Genomic DNA, 23,836 nt, shown 5'->3' on the forward strand with positions numbered 1-23,836 from the left:
GATTCATAGAACATAATTAATAGACCCCTTACCTGAAGGATTACATATTACTAATCAACTTTGCAGGGACTTAGAACATGTTACTGGCCTACCAGTATTGTTTTTATTCACGTTGTCACTCTCTGGGAACAGAGCAAACATAAAAAAGTCATTTCCTAGAGGAGAATGGAGGAGATTCTTAACATCTTTTCATCATAGCTTGCTTAGGTTTTGTGGACCAAAGGAGGAGAAAGGCAGGATGGTGGTTGAGGCAGTTGACAGAGCTTCATTGACTTCCTAGTAATCTTGATGGCTGTTTCTTCTTTGTTAGATGGACATGATTCTTCCTATGTGGAAAACAGAATACAATAGGCCCCTGCTTGTCTGCAGAGGAGATACTCCAAGCCCTCCAGTGGTTGCCTGAAATTGCAAACAATATGAACCCCATATACACTGTTTTTCCCTATATGTATATACCTATGCTAAAGTTTAATTTATAAATTAGACACAGTAAGAGATGAACAATAACTAATAATAGAGCAATGATAACATTATACTGTAATAAAAGTTATATTAATAGTCTCTCTCAAAATAGCTTACTGCACTATACTCACCTATTTTTGGACCACAGTTGACATTGGGTAACTGAAACTGGGGAAAGCAAAACTTCAGATACAGGGGGGCCTACTGTACGAGAAACAGTAGCTTCTGGATGAATGCCAGCTTGTTGCTTACTTTCAGGGTTTCAGAGCTAATTGGTTTTTGTTGATAATGACTTTTTTTTTTTTTTTTTTTTTTTTGAGACAGAGTCTTGCTTTGTCACCCAGGCTGGAATGCAGTGGCACAATCTCAGCTCACTGCAACCTCCTCCTCCCAGGTTCAAGCAAATCTGCCTCAGCCTCTCAAGTAGCTGGGACTACAGGCGCACACCACCACACCTGGCTATTTTTTTTTTTTTTTGTATTTTTAGTAGAGACAGGGTTTCAACCCTGTTTTCCAGGCTAGCCTTGAACTCCTGACCTCAAGTGATCCACCCATCTCAGCCTCCCAAAGTACTGGGATTACAGGCATGAGCCACCACGCCCAGCTGATAATGACTTTTAGCATTTGTACATTATTAAAAACATGTAAGTTACTAGACACTACTTGCTAGTCAAATTCATGAGTGATTCTTAACACATGAATAATATCTCCTTACTGAGTTCCCTGGAAAGTATTACAAGGAAACATAAGTATATTTTTTGCCTAGCAATAAAAATCTTTTGGCATCTATCAGATTTTCTTGCAGTTCTCCAGTTTCCATATTTCTCATTAAGAGGAGTAAAACAGTTGAGGAGAATGTCTTTACTTAAGGTCCATCAACCGAAACTGTTAGTCACATAGAATCCGCATACCTGTCCAGTGACTCTCAAGGTGTCATTTCCATTCTAATCCCATCCCCCTTTTTACTCTGTTCTTATTCACCCTATACATCCTGCCAGATTCATCTGATGACGTAGCAACCAATTCCTATTTTCAAAATTGTCAATGCCTTCCCAGTCTCTGAATCGAATAGTGACCCATCTGCTTCGCTTTCCAGACCATTTTTCCAGGTTTACCAGCTGAACTGGATGTCTAGTGGTTCCTTGTGTATACAGTCGGTCCTCCATATGTGCAGGTTCTGCATCCATGGATTTTACCAACCATAGATTGAAAATATTAGAAAAAAATTGAGAAAATGCTATATTATTGCTGATATGTATTATGTTGTTAGACCTATGATGGTTCTGCCTGTACTGAACATGTGCAGACTTTTTTCTTGTCATTATTCCCTAAACAATACAGTGTAATAACTATTTACATCACACTTACATTGTATTTGGTATGATAAGTAATCTAGAGATGATTTAAAGTACACAGAAGCATATGCATAGGTTATATGCAAGTACTACGCCATTTTACGTGAGAGACTTGAGCATCCTTGGATTTGGTATCCTCAGGAGTCCAGGAACCAGTCCCCCATGGATATCAAGGGATGACTGTTTGCCCATGTTTTTAGCCTTTATATCTTTGCTCAAGAAATCCCCGAAAACCTGGAGTACCGCTGTTTTCATCCTTCCTTTTTGTAGCCTTTTATTGCTATTCTTGTCTTCGATGTTAAAAAACTAGTTGGTGATTCCATCACAGATTTCAAAGAAATGAAGAAATAATAGAAAGCATGGCAAACATACAAGCCTTCAGCAGCAATACTACTGCAAGTCACTAAGAGGAAGCATGTGAGAAAAGATCATGAGTGGCTGCTGGGGAAAAGGAAAGATTGTGAAGGGGATATTCCTAAACTTGCACCTGAGAAGCTGAATCAGTGATGATTCCAAAATACCCCCCACTGTACTCTCAAATCACAGGAACAGAATTGATTTTCCTATTGTTACTGAAGAGTAGTAGTGATGGCCAGTGGTGGTAACTGGAATGAAGTGAGAGCTGAGCTGACTCTCTCGTAAGTGAAGGCCTGGGGAAACATTAAGAAGCTCGGGGGCATCCTGCCCCTTCCCTCCCTCTGGGAAGAGGACCCCTTCCCAATCATTAGGGAGCCCAGGAAGAGAGGGCTGGGACTCAAACAAAGCCTGTGGTGTCTCAGGTGAGATCTCCTGGCCCTCTGTCATTCCATCTGGCTAGAGAAAAGTGGGTGGACTGCAGACTACTCAGTCGACTAGAAACGTCACAGATATGGCCAGGCAAACATCGAGGAGTTTCCCATTCTATGCTAGAGCACATGGAATATTTGCACAGATACACCTAAGCATATACAAGATGAAAAAAAAGTAGAACAATTATATAAACACAACTATAGCTATGGGTGGATGGATAGATGGGCAGATGGGCTGGTAGAGAACAAGAAAGAAGAGGAATATAGCATGCAAAAGATAAAAGATCCCAATATAGATGAAATCACACTTCATGGGAGGGAAGGGAATTCCTTACAGTTGTTTCATTCTGTAGAACAAATGAATGAGAAACATGAATTTAATAAACAAAGCAAGATGGTAATAAAAAGCAAAGTGAGATGAAAAAAGAGAGATTGTAGAATAAAAGCCTTTGAGGCCCAAAACAACATCATTGCAGGACTAATACATAATTTTAGAAAATATCAAGGAAAAGAATAGACCCCACTGAAAATCAAATTACTAAGAGAGTAAAGGCTTGTTAGGCCCATTGAACACAAATGGAATGATCAAGATAGTAAAGCAATCAGAAACTGAAAGAAATAGAAGACAAAGACCAGTGTAATGTAAGGACAATAGGTGTCCTTGAAGTAGACTGTCAACAAATGAAATAGCAAATGGAAAATAAGACAAGCTTTGTGAAATGAAAAATAAGTAGATGAAAGAACTGAGTCTGCAGATCAGAAGAATGTATTGTATTCCAGGAAAATGTAGAGTAGAGGATGTTCAACACTGAGATCTATCCTAATTAAGCCATTGAATTTCAAGATAAAGAAGAAACTCTTTAAACATCCAGACATAAAACCAAACTATCTGCTGTGGACTAAAAGTCAGACTAGCTTAATTTTCTTAGAGTAGCATTCAGTTTTGAAAAGAGTGGAGCCATGTCTTTAACCTTCTGAGGAAAGTAAGTACCATACTGCCCAACATGCACCATGTGGCCCCAAATCGACACAGCTACGATGTCATTCAGATGCCAAGGCAAGAAGCAACGTTCTCAAACCGGTACAGACTCAGGTAATGGTGCTTAAAACTGAACCCAAAGGAGTATAAATCATGTTGCTATAAAGACACATGCACACGTATGTTTATTGCGGCACTATTCACAATAGCAAAGACTTGGAACCAACCCAAATGTCCAACAACAATAGACTGGATTAAGAAAATGTGGCACATATACACCATGGAATACTATGCAGCCATAAAAAATGATGAGTTCGTGTCCTTTGTAGCGACATGGATGAAACTGGAAAACATCATTCTCAGTAAACTATCGCAAGGACAAAAAACCAAACACCGCATGTTCTCACTCATAGGTGGGAATTGAACAATGAGAACTCATGGACACAGGAAGGGGAACATCACATTCTGGGTACTGTTGTGGGGTGGGGGGTGGGGGGGGCGGGGACAGCATTAGGAGATATACCTAATGCTAAATGACGAGCTAATGGGTGCAGGAAATCAACATGGCACATGGATACATATGTAACAAACCTGCACATTGTGCACATGTACCCTAAAACCTAAAGTATAATAAAAAAAAAAAATAAAAAATAAAAAAAAAAACTGAAACACTTACGAAAAATGTATATGCACTATGAATATGTTTCATAACCTCTTGACTTACAAGGAAGTCAAGGAAATACCTTACAAGGAAATAGCTCTTATATTAATAATAAAGAAACATGGCTGAAATAGTTTCATTCTGTTAAATTTAAATAAAATCACATACAACTTTTTTAAGTTAAAAAGTAGTTTTACTAGAGGATAATTTTATTTTTTTATTGACGTCTTTCTGGCTACTTGACTTCCTCCCCCATCCTCACAGCCACACTGGGCATGTGCTCTAAGCCCTGATTGTCCCCAGCCCCCAGCCCCCAGACATCTGCTGTGTTTGTAGTCGGGGTTGCAGAAATTATGTGCACTTTATGATGTGAGTCAACTCTACAAAATTCTACTTGCTAGTGAAATATATAATTCTCTGTAGCATAAATTTTCACAAAAAGATTCTGACATTTCATTCTTGTCTGTTCAGAAAAAAAAAGTGCCACTTGGAAATCACTCCCTATAGTACCAAATAATCAGCACTTAGTGAGTGACTACTGGGTGCCTGGTGCAGCTATATTCACTTAACGTACTCTGTGAAGACACGCAGTTCTCATTCCTAAAGAGATCTTAATTTACGGGGGGCAGACACACTGTCAAACTTTTCCCAGTTTTTTCCAAGTACGATCTAGATCCCAGGTAGGCTTTCTAAGAGGGGGAAAAAAAATAGACTTTTGTTGTTGGTAAGTTTTTGTATCGTTTTCAGTTATCTATTCAAGAAAGTTGTTGAGTTTTGCAAGGCAGAGTGCTGGGCACTAAGGATGTGGTTGTGATTAAAAGAGCTAGACCCCCTGCTTACTCTCATAAACCATTATGGTGGTTACAGGGGCCTTGCGAGTTAAGCCCAGTCCTCCTGTGGTCTTCTTCCCTCGAGATCTGGGCAGCCCTGCTTGCAATCACCAGAGCCACCGGAAGGGGCAGAAGTGATTCTGTGACAGTCCCAGCAAAGGGCATGTGTTTTAAATTCAGATGGATTTCACCTGAATAGATGCCTGGAGGTTGAAGAAAAACATGTGGAGCATATCATTTGTAAATGTTGTGAACAGGATGCTTAAAATAAACTGATGCTATGTTTTGACAATTTTAGTCAGTTTATGGCTTTTTTTTTTAATCCAAAGAAGCATGGTTGCCGAAATTTTTGTTTCAATATAAAATATATGCAAGTATACATATTTTACGTTGATTTCTTTGGGACCCTCTGTCTGGAGTTGGGGGAGGGTGGCCCACTCTACTATGTTAAGTATTCCATCTTATCCAAGAGGTGTTTCATAAATTATGTATAACAGTAGATGCCACTCAATAAATATTTTATATGTGATAGATATTTTTGTCTGAAATTACTTTTTCACTTGAGCAATGATTTAAACCCTCGTTTCCAGTTTTATGAGGTAACACTTTTATAATATCATGTAGTTGAATGCAGCTTGAATGTCGTAGAGCTGTAGGGCAGCATTAATCATAAATTCATCCTTCCCCACTTGCAATCCTGGAAAACTTTCTCTTAATTCAGATTTTACCCACTATATATATGGAAGTGTATGTGAGTGTGTGTGTGTATGTATGTGAGTGTGTGTGTCTCTCTTTGTGTGTGTGTGTCTACATGCTGGGGATGGGTGGGAACAAGTAAGACTTTTGACGTAATGGCTTTGAAACTATGAATTTCCAATGCCTTTCAAAATCTTATTTCAAGGAAAAATGAAAGTGTTTCTCGATGGTTAAAAAAAGAAAGAATAGTAAACTAAACTGGGATGTAGTCCAAAGCAATTTCTCTAGTTTGAGTGGGAGCTATTAAAGTTTAAAATATTGCATTTTTGGGGGTGGGGGGTTATTGTCTACTTTTGTGCAGAAAGAAAATACACATGCCTGTGGACTTATGAGAATGGTCACTTTCCTTTTCATGTGGACCTAGAGGCTTGTAATAATTCATTGCCATGGGGCTACTGACTGTGTGTGCAGTTTGGTCACAGTTCAGAGCTACCAAACCTTCCCATGAGGACATCATTTTATGAAATAGAGCTGTGTGATTAAATTCTCCCCTGTAATATATGTCTTTAAAAAAATCACGTCCCATTTCTGCTTGAATTTCATGGTCAGAAGGAAAAAGCATGAATTCTGCTAATATCTGAGAGGTAGGAGTAGGGGTTGGCTTATGGAGAGTGCTCAGTTTAGCTGAGATTTGCATGTTCCTTGCTATAGTAAATCAATGTTACTGAAGTCTCCGACCTCAAAGCCTGAGGTTCTGAGCCATGGAATGGGAGGTTGGCTGATAAGAGGAGTAATTGAAGAACAATGACACGCTTCATTTCCTTTTCTTGAATCTAAGTTATGCATTGGTCATTTTCTCTGCGTATCTGTTTAATGGTTGTTAAATTAAATTGCTTTCTTTCATGTTGTGATTTTTATGTTTTTTTTAAGCCATCTCTCTTTTTTTTTTTTCCTGCTACTTCATTTCACTGCCCTCTCGCATGACTTCAGGTCTTCAGTGGGCATTTGAAACTTAAATATCTGCAGAGGCCTGAGGGACTTCTCTCTCTCCACCGCCCTGCCCCAGAAACCTCTCAGGAGTTCTCTTGTCTACAGGGTTTGAGTTTTGCTTTAATGGTCTGACACTAGCTTGAGAAGTTCTGAATCCATCACCTAGTGAATGGTAGACTTTGTAGGTTGTTTTAATACTTAAGTGACACAGAGTACATTTATCGGTTCCAGGATTGTAAGGAATCGTGTTTATGTTTAGGGCAGTGTTGGGTGTTGGAGTTACAGAGATGTGTCGTGGTCACTGCGTCTGGCTGTAGGAGTCAGGGAGGGAAGGAGATTCTCCAGGAGCATCTCTGACCAGGATCCCCAGTTAGTGGTTGGAACTGGGTTTTCTGTTGCTTGTACAGTCATGGAGCACAATGTCATGTTCTTGTACATGACTTGGTCTGAACTGGTTCAGCCCAACCTCAAGACTGCAATTTTTACCTTCAGCCTTCTGGAATTTGTCTGCTTTCTACTTCAGACTTCCCCAGAAGCTTGAGTTTAGAGGTCTTTTGTCCGGGATCAGATGGGCCTGATGTTAAGATAGGGCCTACCATTCTCTTCCTGAGGGTTGCCTCTGACCTTCCCTCTGCGTTCCACTGAACTCTGTGCATCTACTCACTCATTCATTCCTCTGGCGAATATTAATTGATGTGTGGGACATGAAATTAGGTGCTGGGTTACATTCTAGCCAGAGGACAGGTAATAAACTTTGTGTGTGTGTGTGTGTGTGTGTGTGTGTGTGTGTGTGTACACTACTAGCCATTCCCAAGGAGAGAAATCACCATGAGGAACACTGGTGGTTGCTATTTTGTATGGGGTGATGGGGAGGGTGGCTTTTGAGCAGAGACCTGAAGGAAGGAAGGGGCCATGTTATGTATGTATCTAGGGCAATGTTTCTCAAATGTCTAGGGACATTTTTGGTTGTCAGAACCTCGGATGTTGCTAGCATCTATTGGGTAGAGGCAAGGGTGCTACAAAATATCCTACTGTGTGTAAGAATGAAGAATTACCTGGTCTGAAGTGACAACTGTGCTGCAGTCCAGAAACCCTACTGTAGGGGAAGAGAAGGATAGCAGTGACAGAGGAAACAGCAACCACAAAAGCAGAAGGAACCGCAGTGAGTGCATCCCTGAGATGGGGCAGGCTGGCAAGTTTGAAGAGCAGCAAGGTGCCTGTATCCCTGGAGAGGAGTGAGCAAGGGGGAGAGCAGCAGGAGATGAGAGCCAGTGAGCACAGGATAAGATCAGGTAGAATTTGGTAGAACATCACAAAGACTTTGGCTTTTGTCTCACTTAAATGGGAGGCTATTTAAAGGACCTGAGCAGAAGAGTGACCTGCCCTGATGGCCTTCTGGCTGCTGAGTTGAGCGTATATCACGGGAGACATGAGTGGTGGCCTGGATTATCGCAGTAACCCAGGTGAAAGACAATGATGGTTTGGGCCAGAGGCATGTGCTGCGGGTGGTTTGATGTTACCAGATTCTGGACATATTTTGAAGGTAGAGTTAACACTACATATGTAGAGTTTAGAGAAAGAAAGGGGCAAAGTGTAAGCATGGTATTTAGGCCAAACAGGAAAGGTTGGTATTTATTGAGATAGGATAGTCTGCAGGTTTGGGAGGCAGAGAGAATGAAGGCTTTTTTTTTTTTTCAATGTGTTAAATTTGTGCTGCCTGTTTGACATCTCCATAGATAAACTGAGTTGGGTTGGTATATATATATGTGGTATACTCATATATACGGTATGTATTTGAGTATGGGACTTAAGGGAGACATCTGCCCTGGAGATGCAATTTGAGAGTCATCAGCATCTGGATGGCAGGTAAAGTCAAGAGACAGAAGGAGACCATCAAGAGAGTCAGTGTTGGTAAAGAAGAGTCCCAAAGACAATAGCCTTCATAGAGCGAGTTCAAGAGAGAGTGAGAGGGAAGGAATTGAAGAACTGAAGGTATAGGGAACTTTTTGGAGGTAGTTTTCTCTAAAAGGCACAGAGACATTGGTGGTTGCTAGAAGGAGAGGCAAGGCCAAAAGACGTGGTGGAGGTTGGGGATGGCAGGTGAATAGCAGATTGATATTAATATGTAGCAGGGAATGATCCAGTGGATAGGAGAAGTTGATGGCACAGGAGGCAGAGGGCCAGGTTCCTCTGGTGCAGGGTAACTAATGCTCAGGAAGGCTTCTTCTCAGGACCATGCACAGTTCAACCATGGTAAGTGGAGAGAAAAGCCATCAACTAAGGCGACATCTTGATATTAAATGACATAAAGGCTCTGAAGAGTGAGAAAGCTTACTTTGTAGTTTGGATGTTCCTAGAACCTTTCTGAAGGAAGATTTGCTTTAAAGAGGTTATATATCAGGCAATGAGTTTAATTCATTTTATATTGCGCTTTTTATATATTCCAAGTTTGCTTTGCTTATTACCTGCCAGGATTTCAACACGAAGTTTAAGGTCCATTTTTCTTGCAGTTTTTTATATGAGACATAAAATATTGCCCATTCTGACAATCTGAAGAACACCTAATATGAAGTTATCTTTTCCCAAAGTGACCTTTTCTTTTTCTTTTCCTCTTAATTTCAGGAACAAACTCTAGCCCTCAGGAAAGAAGGGATTGGAGTTGTTTTGGATTCTGAACTGCCTCATTTGATTGGCATCGATGATGACCTTTTGAGTACGGGAATCATCTTATATCATTTAAAGGTAGAAACTGATTAAGTGGAACATTCTAATTTTGTTTCCAGTTTCTCCATTAGACACTAACTAGGTTTATTATAATATTCTATGGTCATGAACACAACTAAATTAAATTAAAGAATATACAACAAATCCTTGAGCCCTTTGGGATTTTCAGCAGCTCGTTGGGATTCTTTGGTATTTAAAGTTCCCTTGTTATCTAAAGTTAAATGATGAGCCATTGATGTGCCTTCTATTCTGTAGGATTAGTAAGAGGGAGGTAAGGAACAAAAAGGCACACAGACTGCAGGAGAAAAATTGTAAACAGCTGGGGGGATTTTGTTGTATGTACAGTTTCCTGGTCCCTGGTGGTAATTATTAAATTGTGCTTCTCTCCTGCATTGTTGGGCTTGGTTCCAAGCAGGCAGTTCATCTTGGGAGTACAGAATTCCACATCGGTATTAATGGATGCCTCTGTGACCTTGACTTTAGTGCCCTCTCTCTGACCCATAACTTAACAATGAGAATGCTACTGCATTTGTGTTTTGCAGACTTACATAAACTATATCTTTAGACACAAAGAATCACTTGGCCACTGGAGAGCCTCCCCAGAAAGGATCAGGAACATCAGTGATATTCCTGTCATGAGCAAAGTATTTAACGCTGCCAATGCAGGGCCTCACCATTGTTGTTCATTAAGCCTTTCCAGACAACTGGGGCTTTTTTACAGAGCCTTGGGGAGCTCTCAATGCATTGAAGCTGTGGCCTGCCAGGACGTTGTTTATCCCATTGGCCACTGTGTTGTTTGGGCTTCAATGAAAAATGAAGAAACAAGCTATTCTTTCTCTTCTTACTAATACATTTTGCTTGGCTTTTCTTCCCAGGAAGGTCAGACATACGTTGGTAGAGAAGATGCTTCCACGGAGCAAGATATTGGTGAGCATATTTATCAGTGATCTGTTCCCAATGATTTTTTAAGGTTGTATTCAAGGAAGAACTTTTTTGAATGACTGACATTGAAGTAATTATAGAAAATTATTTTTCAAGTACTGTGTTGGTCAGTATGTATGTATATATATGTGTGTATATATATTTTTGTAATTTAGAATACAACTCAAATAATAATGCAGAACAACTAATTTGGTGAATAAAATGGGCGAATAAACCCTTTCCCCCACCCTACATTCCATGCCTTGTCAGGTCTTTGAGGAACACAGTTACTTAAATCACTCTACATTGTCTCACAATGGAACAATGATTGATGGAAATATACCAACAGACACAGATAAAAGATATAGGTCTTTGAAGGGAAGGGTTATAGACACTTGTCTTCACAAAGATGACAACAGAAAGTAGGAGAAAACACAGCATACACCCATGTGGAAGCATGGCTTTTTGGGTTTCCTGAAAGTCTTCACAAGACACGCAGGTAATCAGTGACTTAGCCTACACTGATGAGGTCCTTCCAGGCTTTAGGAGCATGACTTAGGCAACTGGTGGTGGTGGTGGTGGTGGTGCTGGTTGTGTTTATGTGTGTGGCAAGATAGGGATTAGCAGGGGAAGAATTATGTTGTCTCAGCTGCTTTTAGAATTGCTGGCAATAACCCAGTTGCCACGTGTAAGCTATTAATGGAGCCAATCCTAGTATATTCCTACATGTATTAGGTTGGTGCAGCAGTAATGGCAAAAATCACAGTTACTTTTGCACCAACTTAATATTTACTATTTATTGTGAGACTGAGAGAGATAAAAACCATTTTCTAGAAGTCCCCAGATTCACCTATTTTTGAGTAGAATTAGGCATCAGGCCTCTTCTTCTAATTGTTAAATTATGTGTTTGATCTTTGGGGTAGCTATAAATGATGGTAAGAACACACGTTTTCTGTGATCAGAGATCAGTAGTGCAATTTTGTAGAGACGGTGGAAACTAGTTGGCTTGTACTCCCAAGACGCTAGCCAAGAACTGTGCCTAAAATCAGGTAGGCTTATTTGACAGGTGTTCATATCTGTGTTTGACCATTCTTCAAACAAGAATCTAGGAGAGTTATACATGAATAGATAAACTTTAGCAGCTGCATGCCCTGAGAGGTCTCAGAATTGACACAGGCTTAGGCAACAGGCATCTCAGTATGGCTTCTGAAGGCCTCTTGGGCTTTTCAAGATTCATGTCATGCCAAGTTCACCTTGGGTTTCTGCTCCTGGAGTGCAGTGTCTGTCAGTGCACTGTCAGTAAGTCTTCGACCCATGGAGCACTTTTGCTTCTATTTTCTGTGGCTTCTGGGTGGCTGATGGAGGAAATTTATTCAGTATCAAACAGGGCAACTCCATGGTATTCAGTTAAAACAAGTTACTCGACTGTTTTCTCCTCAAAGATGAAATGAGTTAACATCCCAGAACTGATTTTCTTACACAGGTAATGTCCAGACCCCTTGAACAACATTCTAAGGATCTTCCAGTCCTATCAGTGAACGTCATGAGCTCCTGAAGTTCGGTTTTCTCACTAAACATAAATGTTCACTTCATGATACTTCTGTGGAAAAGGAGGAGTATTCAAAAGGAAAATAAATAAATTGACAGATAAATAGCTGGGAATCATTGCAGTAGAAAAGGGGGAAAAATTCTTTCTGCTTCGTTTTTCCACTTTAGTTCTTCATGGCCTTGACTTGGAGAGTGAGCATTGCATCTTTGAAAATGTCGGGGGGACAGTGACTCTGATACCCCTCAGTGGGTCCCAGTGCTCTGTGAATGGTGTTCAGATCGTGGAGGCCACACATCTAAATCAAGGTATCTGGTTTTAATTTTCACAGGTCTTTGTATATATTGTTGTGAGAAAACAAGTTGGCTAGGCAATGGGGGAACATGTGCATCTTAGAATTAATTACCGATTAGGTATAAAAAGGGTGAGACTGTTTGCTTCAATAGGCTGTTTCTCTTCTGTTTGGCTGGAGGGCTTTTTTTTTTTATAATACCCATTGTCTTGTTTAATTAAATATGAACATATATAGAATTATCTTAAAAGTTGTTGTTATGGGAATGAGACATGAAAGGAATTTTTTAAGTTAAAAAGTACACCTCAAATGCAAAACCTTAACACAATGGTTTCTTTTAATAATTTTATTCCTATTATTTATATTCATCTTAATAGATATAATTGTAACATACATAGAGGATTTGGTATCATGTCTATTTTTTGTTTCGAAATAACTTCAATATCATAGAAAAGTTGTAAGAATAGTACCAAGAACTTTTAAATTTCAAAATTATTGGAAAGTAAATAGTGCCCTGCCGTCCTTGAATACTTCATTGTGTATTGCCTTTAAACACTGACATCTACATTAGGACACTAACACTGATACATTTGTACCATCAGATCTTCAGACCTCATTCAAGTCTTGCCATTTGTCCCAGCAGTGTTCTTTGTGGGTCCCATATTTAGTCCTATTTTCTGTATGGCATTTGGTTGTTACCTCTCTCTCTTCTCTTTCAGACTGGAACTTTTTCTTGGCCTTTCCTAGACTTTTATCACTTTGGCAGTTTTGAAAACAGTAGGTCAGATATGTTGTAGAATGTCCCTCTACATAAGTGTAGGATTCACCTGTTGATATGGTTTGGCTCTGTGTCCCCACCCAAAGAGAGACTTTTATGACTTCGGCAGTTTTGAAAACAGTAGGTCAGATATGTTGTAGAATGTCCCTCTACATAAATGTAGGATTCATCTGTTGATATGTTTTGGCTCTGTGTCCCCACCCAAATCTCATGTTGAATTGTAATTCCCAATATTGGAGGAGGGACCTGGTGGGAGGTGATTGGATCATGGGGGCGGATTTCCCTCTTGCTGTTCTCGTGATGGTGAGTGAGTTCTTGTGAGATCTGATGATTTAAAAGTGTGTGGCATTTCCCTCCTGCCCCCTCTCCCGTCACCATGAGAAGACATGCCTTGCTTCCGCTTTGCCTTCTGCCGTGACTGTAAGTTTCCTGAGGCCTCCCAGTCATGCTGCCTGGTAAGCCTGTGGAAGTGGGAGTCAATTAATTCTCCATAAATTACATAGTCTCAGGTAGTTCGTTATAGAAGTGTGAGAATTGACTATGTTCCCTTATGATTAGACTAATATGCATTTTTGGCAGGAATATCAGAGAAATGATGCTGTTTTTCTCATATCTCATTACATGATTTCCATTTGTCCCATGACTGATGATATTCACTTTGATCACTCAGCTAAGGTGCAGCTGCCAGGCCTCCCCACTGGGGAGTTACTCTTTTCTCGTTATTAGTAAGTATGTGGGAAAGTACTATGAGATTGAAGGTACTTTGGTATTGTAAATTTTCCATTCCATTATGGAATATTACCACTTTCACCCACTGGTTTCAGGAATCCTTTCTTTTTTTTTTTTTTGGCTGAATTATTATTATGATGGTTGCCAAATGGTGATTTAGAAAAAAAATGCATCATTCTTTCTACACTTGTTAGTTGGATTTTCATTGTAAGAACTTTCTCTTCTTGCCATTTATCTATTTAAAGGGTCACACAGCTTGCGATTTTATTTACTAGGTTTTGGTCTGTTTTTTATCATTATTTATTTCAATATCAAATTGTCCGCCACTGTGAGTTTCTTCAAGCTGGCTTTCGTGTCCTGTCCTCATTGTTCTGTAAGCACTTCATTACTTTCTGACACAAGATATTCCAGACTCATCTTGTACTTTCCTCAAACTAACCAATTCTCCAAGGAGCCATTGTTCCTTTTAATACAGAATGGTATTTAGCAACCAGGTGTGTTCATTGCTACTGGAGTGTCACTGCTTCCATATCCTTTCTGTGAACAGAGCTAGGAAAACGTGTGTGTGTTTGTGTACAACTTTTACAACTGTACTTCTGTATCTGTTTATATTGGTATTTTGAAATATCTGTATTTCAGTACCTATATTGCTAACAAGGAGTTTATACTGATACACTAATACTTCTAATCCCAACCCAATACCATAGGGTTAATTGTAGTTTTCTCACTTATTCCTAGATCCTTTTTCTGACGGTGATGAACCTGGCTTCCGTTATGTAACCCATATACTGTTATTCCTGCCCCCTCCTCACACTGGGACCCTCCTCTTCTTGCTCAGACCACTAGCATGGCTATGCTTGGCTGTCACGGCCCTCACCCTTCCATAGTGCAGAAACTTTTCTCAGCCCATGCCATTTGCCTCCACTCTCATGCTGATGCCTACTTTGCTTTTGCCTGCCTAATAGTTTTTGGGCTGAACTGTGTAAGAATGAGGGAAAGAAAGACATTGGCATGTTTAAGCCCCTTTTTGTATGTTATACATAGTCTTTATAATTACAGTTTTTAATGGTTGCATACTGTATAATTGAGTCTGTTGTGACATAGGAATTGGAGAGGTGGGGGCTGGAAAGCATGTAGTTTATTCAGGATTAGCCAAGTTTGTAAGCAGAAATCAGTTGCAGGGAGGTACCTCAGAAATGAAGGAAACATAGCATGGACCGGGGACGTTATGTTTTTGGAGGAGGTACATAATGTCCGTCAAAGATGCTCTAACAGCAGCTGATGGAGCGCCAACCTGGGTACCCATCCACATCCATCCACCCACCCATTCATCTCTCCATCTGTTTTTTCAATTTTATAAAGGTAAGTTGAGCAGGGGAAATATGTGAGTACCCTGGAGCTGGCCAGGAAGATCAGAGGTCAGCAGTGGTAGATGACCAGCCGAAAGCAGTGAGGACTCAGTGATCCCTCAGTGATTATTATAAATGCAGCATTTCCTGCTTTTTTTGCAGTGGGACAAGGGCTCTAGCAATGTAGAATGGAGTGGCAGGTTATTTCCAGGCAGCAGTATTAGTCACGTTGGGAGGCTGTCTCTGCCTTTAGCCCAGAAAGTGACCGTAATTGGTTGGCAGACGAGAGGTCACCATGTAGGGCTCTTCAGTGTCAGTCCGTGCCTGGGAACTCACAGGCTCTAGTGCTGACAGCAGGAGTAATGGGAAGATACACAGTTAAAACATGATTCACTGACAACCCCTTCAGTGAATCCTGTATGGGGAGTCCAGACTGTGGTCACATCACCTGTCTGTTCTCTGTGGGAACCTCAGATAGAGGTCCTGCTGCTGTTGCTCCAGGCAGCAGATGCTGGTACAGGCTGATACAGGGTTATGACGACAGACTGTCTCCTTTTTCCAGGGAGAGAGGAATGTACACAGTAGAGATCCATGTACTGGCTGCATCTCCTTCAGTTAGGTCAGAAGGAAGTAACCTTGTTATAATCACTTTGTTTATTGTTACAGCATTTTTGCAAGTGGCTTGTACTGGTTTTCAAAATCATTATTAATACATGAGTAGAATAAGGTCACTATTGCCTCCCAGAATCGTGGAAAGTAAAACACGTATTTTCCCCTGATTGAGTGTACACACCATATAACATAACTCCTTGTAACTGCTTTCTCATATTTTGTTTAGTTATTTTGTCACTCTTGTGGTATTTTCTATTTAAAGGTAATTTTGTTACTTTTAAAATGAACTTTTCATGTGCTTTAATCTGTTGTTCTTTGTGTTTTCTTTGGTAATTTTAAACTCTGCCACAGAACTAGTCAACATTTGTTTTTATTTTCCTTGTGATTTAATTATTTTATTTTTCAGGATTTTTTTGAAATATTTGTTTAATATACCTGGGGTTCATTGGTTTATAAAGTGTAGCTCCAACTTTTTTCATCCTCATATTGGTATGCCATTTATTATAACCTTTCCCTGCTTATACCCACCTCCCTTTTGAAGAAACTTGCTTTACCTAAAATGAAAACACATGCAGCGTTATATCTATTTCTTGGCCCTCCTTTTGTTCCAGTACTCCATGTTTTCACTTTTGAAGCAGTATCACACAGTTTTGATGTTTATTATTTTATAATATGTTTTAATATCTATTTTCATTGGAGTGTCTTTTTACTATGTGTGCTTATTAACTTTTTAATGAATTTTTTCTTTAAATATTAGGATAGTTTTGTTGTGCTAAAATGTAATTTGAGGGGTTAGATTCTAATTTCATTTGATTTGTTTGCATTTGGAAAGATATATTTCCATCTTGGAACTTCTGCTTATGCAATATCCCTCTTGTGTTTGAATTATATCTATTTCTCTCAGTAAAACTTTGAAAGTTTTTAATATATACATTTGTTGAACTGTGTTCATTTACGTATACAAATTCCAAACATATTATAGTTGTATAGAACTGAGATTACTTTGGGGGAATTATTTAGTATAAGTAGTTCTTAAATCACAAATAGCCCCCAAACATCCATATTGGCTGCTGGATCCACCTGGCTTGGTTGCCCCCCACCTTTGAACTATTTTGGCATAGTTCTCTGCCACAGTCACTCTTCTCTGGAGCTCCTGGAGCTCCCACCACCCACAGCCCTGACCACTTGATGCTGAGTAGATTACATTGACCAACAATGTTCCTGACGTGTTATAGGTAAAATAGTCTCTTGTGGACTTGCTGAGAAGCTGGCATGTAATGCTTTTTCTGTGAGAAAATCAATACTGAATTCCAAACACCAGAAAGAAAAAAGGAACTTTTAGAGCACACACATGGACACTGTCTAGAACTTAAAATTTAATTTTGGGGTTATCCTTCTACCTTCCCCACCGCCTTAAGGAAAGCTTATTTGCTTATTTATTTAGTTAGAAGAAATTGTTTATATAGCGATGATTACCTCTCTAATTGTCTTGTAAATTGAGGCATAGTATATAAATAATGTATCTCCCACGCAGTATTTTTATTAAGTGGTTTTTGATCTTAAACTTTTACCTAAACTGAGAGTTCATTTAAATAATATGCCTATTCTGGTTAATGATTCAGGTTAGGAACTAAATTTTTTATTTTCATATTGAAGATACGACTTTTCCTTGGAAAGTACTGGTACTAATTGTCATTGAAGGTTAATTGTCGGAATTGTCTTTCCCTGCGGGATGCTCTTAATTGTTTTATTAGCATGGTGCCATGATCTTCAGATCATCTGATGGGCTTGAGTTCCTCTGGCATTCTGCTGTGCTACTGAACAGCTTTCTCAGTATCACTGTTAATGAAATTAACACAAAAATACTATGTTTGAAGGTGTTAAAATGCTGTGCAGTGAATGTAAATGTCATTAGCATGTCTTAGGGCAGTAAAATGCGAGATGACTTTGATTCAAGGCATTGTACAAAAAAGCAAGATGGTAACTTTTCTTTTAATTACACATACTTTAAGACCAAAAGATCTCATTAAAGAAAAAAAGTCTATAGTCCTTCAGAAATTAAGGATTAGAATTCTTTACTTAACTTTTCGTGATGTTTATGGATTATTAAAATGGGAAATGGAACATGTTTTTAAAACACAAAATGATGTGATGTAGTGTTTCTGGTTATGAAAATATGTAGTAAAAATAAAAGAGTCATGAATGAGACAGATACATTCTTATATCAGAATAGTGTTTACTCACTGGAGAAGAAGGAGGGGGTTATATCAGGTGGAGCTACAAAAGGATTTTCAACTGTATCTGTAAGAAAACAAAAAGCTAAAGGAAAAAAACAGCATATGAACTTCATTAAAACATAATACATGGGGAACAGCATTAAATATAGTAGCATTTTTATTCTTTGAAATCTATCTTGGCTTTTACCCATAAAACAGTTTTTAAGTAAATTTTTTAGCACATTTCTGCATAGTCCTGCCTTCACTTAGTTAATTTCTACAAAGTCAAATTTGAATTAACAGATGGCAGCCAAGCCTCTTGGAAATGGATCTTAGGTAGCTATATGCTTACCATACTGGATCAGCCCTTCATCCCCTAGCCCTCACCCATGACCCCTGTCCAAAAATAATTACAGCAGACCATTCATTATCATTCGTGCTCAAATTCATGCATTATTTCTCTGAAAAATAATTATAACTTAATGTGTGTGCTATTTCATCTCGTTAGCTCTCTAAGCCAGGTTAGGTCATACCTGCAGCCCTAGGATCCTAAAGTCCGTAATCCTGGTTTCCCACATTTGCTGTCTCATCCCAGTTTCTGGTTAATTGGAGTGGTTCTTGGCCTAGGAACCTTCCTGACTCACTGTGTCTTGGTCCTCAGAAAGGACCTCACTGGTATTTGGCCCATCGATTGGATCAAAAAACAAACAAACAAACAAAAAAACCTTTTGAGGCAGACCCAAGCAGCATTTTCCTTTTAGAGAAGTAAAAGATGTCAAGAAGAGAGACTGCAGCTGCATGGTAACTCAAGTCACAATGATTCCTAGCCATATTAACTCCACAATTGACTGGATTCCTGGTTCACCTTACACTACCAGCAGCTTCCTACCTTTCCACTACCCCTTTCCAGTTTATTGCTGATATTTGGTATTCAGATGTCTCTTTTCATTAGTAAATTTCTGTTCATTTGGAAATGTGTTATTTAGGCTGTCCCATTAAAAAACACTGGTAGTAATTACCGCTTCCTTATCTAAATTACTTAACCATACATGTGAATGCCAACTAATAGGAAATTTATCTAAATTTAGCAGATTGTCAACATTGAGGGCAAATTCTTTTTCTGTATCCAGTTAACTGCTTCACTTATGTCAGATTGCATAAACTGTTTCCCCACCTTAAATTATAGGAAACGTTTTCCTCTGTTAGTGTCTTCACTCGAAAGAAAAGCCTTTGCTACTACTGTAAGCATTAATTGTGATGACATATATATAATGTTTGTTGCCTGAAGTTTTTCTCCTCTTTTTTCAGTTCTTCCAGAAATAGTGATGGGATATGTAACATTATATCTAACATGCTCTTCAATTGGTGTATTCTCCAAAGCTTAGTTCTCCTCATTCCATACTGTGATTCCATAGGATGATTCCAAAGAAAGAGGAGCCAGTTCTTGGTAAACTGTGAATTTTACCAAGAAGAAAATGTGAATTTGTTCATGATACTAGTCCACAGAAGTTGAGCTCTTCTTGGTAGTGTCTTAGACCTTAGATTTTTTCTTTTTTCTGTTTCATATACTTAATATGAAATGATACAACAGTCAGATGCATTATAATTGAAACAGTATTTCAGCGTTTGTCCTATAACTGCTAGGAACTGTTCTCTCTTATTTTGATTGTTGTTTCTTCTTTTGACTGTAATATGTTATTTTAAAGCTGATAGTTGTTAAATGCAGTTAATTTTTCCATTCACATAAATGGACTCCTTTGGTCTTACTTGTTTGTCAGATCCATTGACTGTTCGTCTCTTCTTTTAGAAGTGCTACAGAATTGGCATCTGGGAAATTTATACTTGGGCACATTTGAATGTGTTAAGCTTGAGTGCCAAAATATATTTTCATCTATTCAAGTACTCAGAGGGAACAGATGATTGTCTGCAGAGTGGAGCTGAGGAGACTTTGATAAAATTTTCATCTGCTGGAGGGCTGCTGTGAGTTGTTCGCTGACAAATTAAAAAAGAATTTTAGTGGAACTAGAAAGGGAAATAGATCTCCCAGTGGTTTAGCCAAGGTATCCAGTTAACAGAGGAGACCTTTTATGTGTCAGCAGGTATCAGTGTCTGTTCCTTCACTGACTCACCTGCACTTGACCCTAAGCATTCATCATATGTCTTCCTCAGATTAGAGACCTGCAAATATGACACGTGTCACTTGTATATGGGCTGATTCAACAGCTATTTTTTAATGTCAAAGCCCTAACTCTTCTTAAAAGACTATACCTAAAGCTAGTGGTCCTCAAAGTATGTCATCAACATCAGCATTACCTGAGAACTTGTTAGAAATGCAAATTCCCAGGCTCCACCCTAGACCTACTGAACCAGAAAATCTAGGCATGAGGCCCTGCAATTGGGCTTTTTATGTCTGTGATTCTGATGCATGTGTCGACTGAAGAATGTCAAGGTTTGTAAATTTGGAAAGGAGAGCTTTATTTTTTATAAGGCCTGCAGGGTGGCCGTTCTGACAGGCTGGGAAGTGTAGCCTCCAGCTGGAAGCCAGAAGCAGACACATTGAGGGAGGGGAAAAGGGAACAGGAATTTATGCTGAGCTGGGTGGCTGAATGTGCATATTTTATAAGCTATAGGAGAAGCCATGAATATTTATGAGAGGAGAAACATAAGCATGCACAATTGAGCTTATGCCTCTACATGAGTTGTGTGAACAAAAACTGGCAGGGTTAGCATGATGCAAGGATAGAGTTTTTGGTCCTCTGATGTCAAAAGTTGAAGCAGAGGACATGGAAACATTCACTGTGCACCCTGTAGATTGGCCAGAACCACTCCATGGTTGATGGTTTCTTATCAGGAGGCAATGCTGGTCCATTGTGTGGAAACCACAGAAGGTAGGGGCAGTGACAGTTGGTTGAAATCAGAGGTGAAGCAAGTCTTTCCAATAGGCTGGTTTCTGTTGAACCCTGAGGAATGAAAACCGTGGCAGTTAGCAAAGGAGGGAGTATAAGAAAGCATGTCCTACCTCCCATCCTGTCATGTCCAGGAACTCGATTTCCAAGGTTTCTCTGGGGTCCCCATGGCCAAGAGGGGGTCATTCAGTCAGTTCGATGGCTTAGAATTTGACTTCTCGTGTGTTTGAATATGAGAATAAATGGCCAAAGCTAATTGTACTGGAGTTAGTTTCTTGGTGCACCAGACTTCTGCACATGAGACGTATATTTGTCAATCTGTTTAACCCCTTTTTTCTCTTTTTTTCACTCATCACATCTATTTTTCTTGATCTCTCTTCTCCTTCTGAAACTTCATTTTCAGCTTTACATTCAATACATTGGCTTTACAATATGCCTTGGCATGGATTTCTTGGGGTTAACCTGTTTGGGTTTTGCCGAGCTTCTCAAATTCATAGGCTTTTGTCTTCCTCTGGATTTGGGAAGTTTTCAGCCATTATTTGTTAATGTTTTTTTCCCCGGCGCTATACTCTTTCCTCTCTCCTTCTGCGACTACAATTACACGAAAGTTAGATATTTTAGTGTTGTCTCACAGTTCCTTGAGGCTCTGTTTACCTATTTTTATTTTTCGATAAATTCCTTTTTCTTTGCTTTTCAGATTGCATCATTTCAGTTGCCCTGTGTTCAAGTTCACTGACTTTTTTTGTCATCTCCATTCTTCCTTTGAGCCCACCAATGAGTTTTTTATTTTGAATATTTTGTTTTCCAGTTGTAATATTGGATTCTTCTTTATATCTTATCTTCGTTGAAATTTTTATTTTTCCACTTATTTCAAGAGTATTGAAACATTTATTGGAGCTTTTTGTTATCTCAGTATAAACATTTGTTGATTGGTTTTTTGCAATGCACGTCGGGATTTTCCTGGTTCTTTCTGTGCTGAGGAATAATATTGGATTGTGTCATAGACATTTTGGATATTATGAGATCCTGGGTCTTGTTTAAATCCTATGGGAAATGTTTATACTCTTTGTTTCAGCAGACAGTTTACCTAGCTGGATGTAGGCTGTAAGTTACCGTCAGCCTTTGTAGATCGTGTCTGCTGTTCCACTGCTGCTTCAGTGTTCAGATCCTTTGCAGTGCTCCTCCAGTAGCAGTGGGTGTACTACCCGTTGGCCGGGCTGGGACCCGTGCAGTGGTCTGTCGCTTAGTTCAGTTCTCAAAGTCTTAGCATTCTACTGAGGATCAGATCCACGTGTACACACGTAGGGGTGAGCCCAGGAGTTAATAAACAACTCTGTGAGGTTGCTTTCCTGCGTATTTCCCTCTTCATATCTCCTGCACTTTCTGCCTCCCTCGGGTCTTCCCTTCCCTGGAAATCTTGAGCTTTATTTATTCTACTCTTTCATATGCCTGTCTCCGTGTCTACAGAAAAGAAATTAGAGGATGGGGAAAGAAAAAAGCAACAGGGATCTGCCCCACCTTCTTGAGGGGACTACAGCTCCTCTGATGGGAAAGAAAGATTCCCTTTCCTCATGGGCCCACTGTTGCTGCTAAGGGACTCTGCTCCTCCTCCAACCTGAACGAGGGGGCTTCTCCTGGAGTTCTCTCTTTTGCACTTGTCCACTTTTGGCTTTCTTCCTACACCAAGCTGGGAAGCACTGCAGGCAAAAAATGGTAAATTCACTGTTAGTTCAGTGGTGCTTCCAGTCTTGGTTTTCTTCAATCCACCTGCTACTCTTTTTTTTTTTTTTTTTAAAGTTCTGGGGTACATATGCAGGATGTGCAGGTTTGTTACATATGTAAACGTGTGCCATGGTGGTTTGCTGCACCTATCAACCCATCACCTAGGTATTAATGGCATGCATTAGCTATTTTTCCTGATGGTCTCCGCACCCCACCCTCCCGCAACAGGCCCCAGTGTGTGGTGTTCCCCTCCCTGTGTCCATGTGTTCTGATTGTTCAGCTCCCACTTATAAGTGAGAACATGTGGTGTTTGGTTTTCTGTTCCTGTGTTAGTTTGCTGAGAATAATGGCTCAGAGAACTGGCTAGCCATATGCAGAAAATTGAAACTGGACCCCTTCCTTACACCTTATACAAAAATTAACCCCAGATGGATTAAAGACTTAAATTAAAACCCGAACTATAAAACCCTTAGAAGAAAGTGTAGGCAGTACCATTCAGGACATAGGCATGGGCAAAGATTTTTATGAAGAAATTGCCAAAAGCAATTGCAACAAAGGCAAAAATTGACAAGTGAGATCTAATTAAACTAAAGAGCTTCTGCACAGCAAAAGAAAATATAATCAGAGCAAACAGACAACCTACAGAATGGGAGAAAATTTTTGTAATCTATTCATCTGACAAAGGTCTAATGTCCAGAATCTACAAGGAACTTAAGCAAATTTACAAGAAAGAAAAAACATTAAAAAGTGAGCAAAGGACATGAATAAACACTTCTCAAAAGAAGACATACATGTAGTCAAGAAACATATGAAGAAAAGCTTAATATCACTGATTATTAGAGAAGTGCAACAGCTACTCTTTACTTTCCAAGGCCCTCAAATAACTGCTACATGCTTTCTGTTCAGGCTATAGCTACATTCCTTAGGAGAAACAGGGTGGAGTGTGCTTGTTTCAGCTTATGCAGAACCAAAACTCCTCCCAGAGGGTGGTTTAGACTGCTGAAAACGGGGAATGTACCCAAAGTGGAATTCTGAAGTGAATGTATTTGTCTTAATGGTGTATAGTGGAAAAGTGACTTAGATGCTCTTCAGCCAAAGTGTGTAGTGAAGAAATGTCTAAGACTGGAAAGGGGATGGAGGGAGGAGAAGGAGTAGTGAGATCAACGCTGTTGAGTCTGAGTCATGGGCGGGTCTGTAGGGCTCTTAAGTTCTAGATCAGTTGCATGAATTTTCTATGGAAAGCAGAAGGAAGTCCGTGCTGACCACTCAGTAGATGGGTA

The 23,836-nt window shown here is 39.5% G+C and overlaps 1 protein-coding gene across 4 annotated transcripts in view; it reads left to right on the forward strand.

Moving 5' to 3' along the window:
• KIF16B (kinesin family member 16B) overlaps nucleotides 1-23,836 on the forward strand; it is a 315,626-nt gene that overhangs the window by 138,076 nt on the left and 153,714 nt on the right. For all 4 annotated transcript variants that reach the window (XM_032142462.1, XM_032142463.1, XM_058433013.1 and 1 more), the window contains exons 13-15: nucleotides 9,384-9,503; nucleotides 10,361-10,412; nucleotides 12,123-12,260. In XM_032142462.1, coding sequence (XP_031998353.1) covers nucleotides 9,384-9,503; nucleotides 10,361-10,412; nucleotides 12,123-12,260 — 310 coding nt within the window. The remainder of the gene's footprint in view (nucleotides 1-9,383; nucleotides 9,504-10,360; nucleotides 10,413-12,122; nucleotides 12,261-23,836) is intronic.

Source organism: Hylobates moloch, unplaced genomic scaffold (genome assembly GCF_009828535.3).
Source record: "Hylobates moloch isolate HMO894 unplaced genomic scaffold, HMol_V3 SCAFFOLD_21, whole genome shotgun sequence".
Classification (NCBI taxonomy): Eukaryota; Metazoa; Chordata; class Mammalia; order Primates; family Hylobatidae; genus Hylobates; species Hylobates moloch.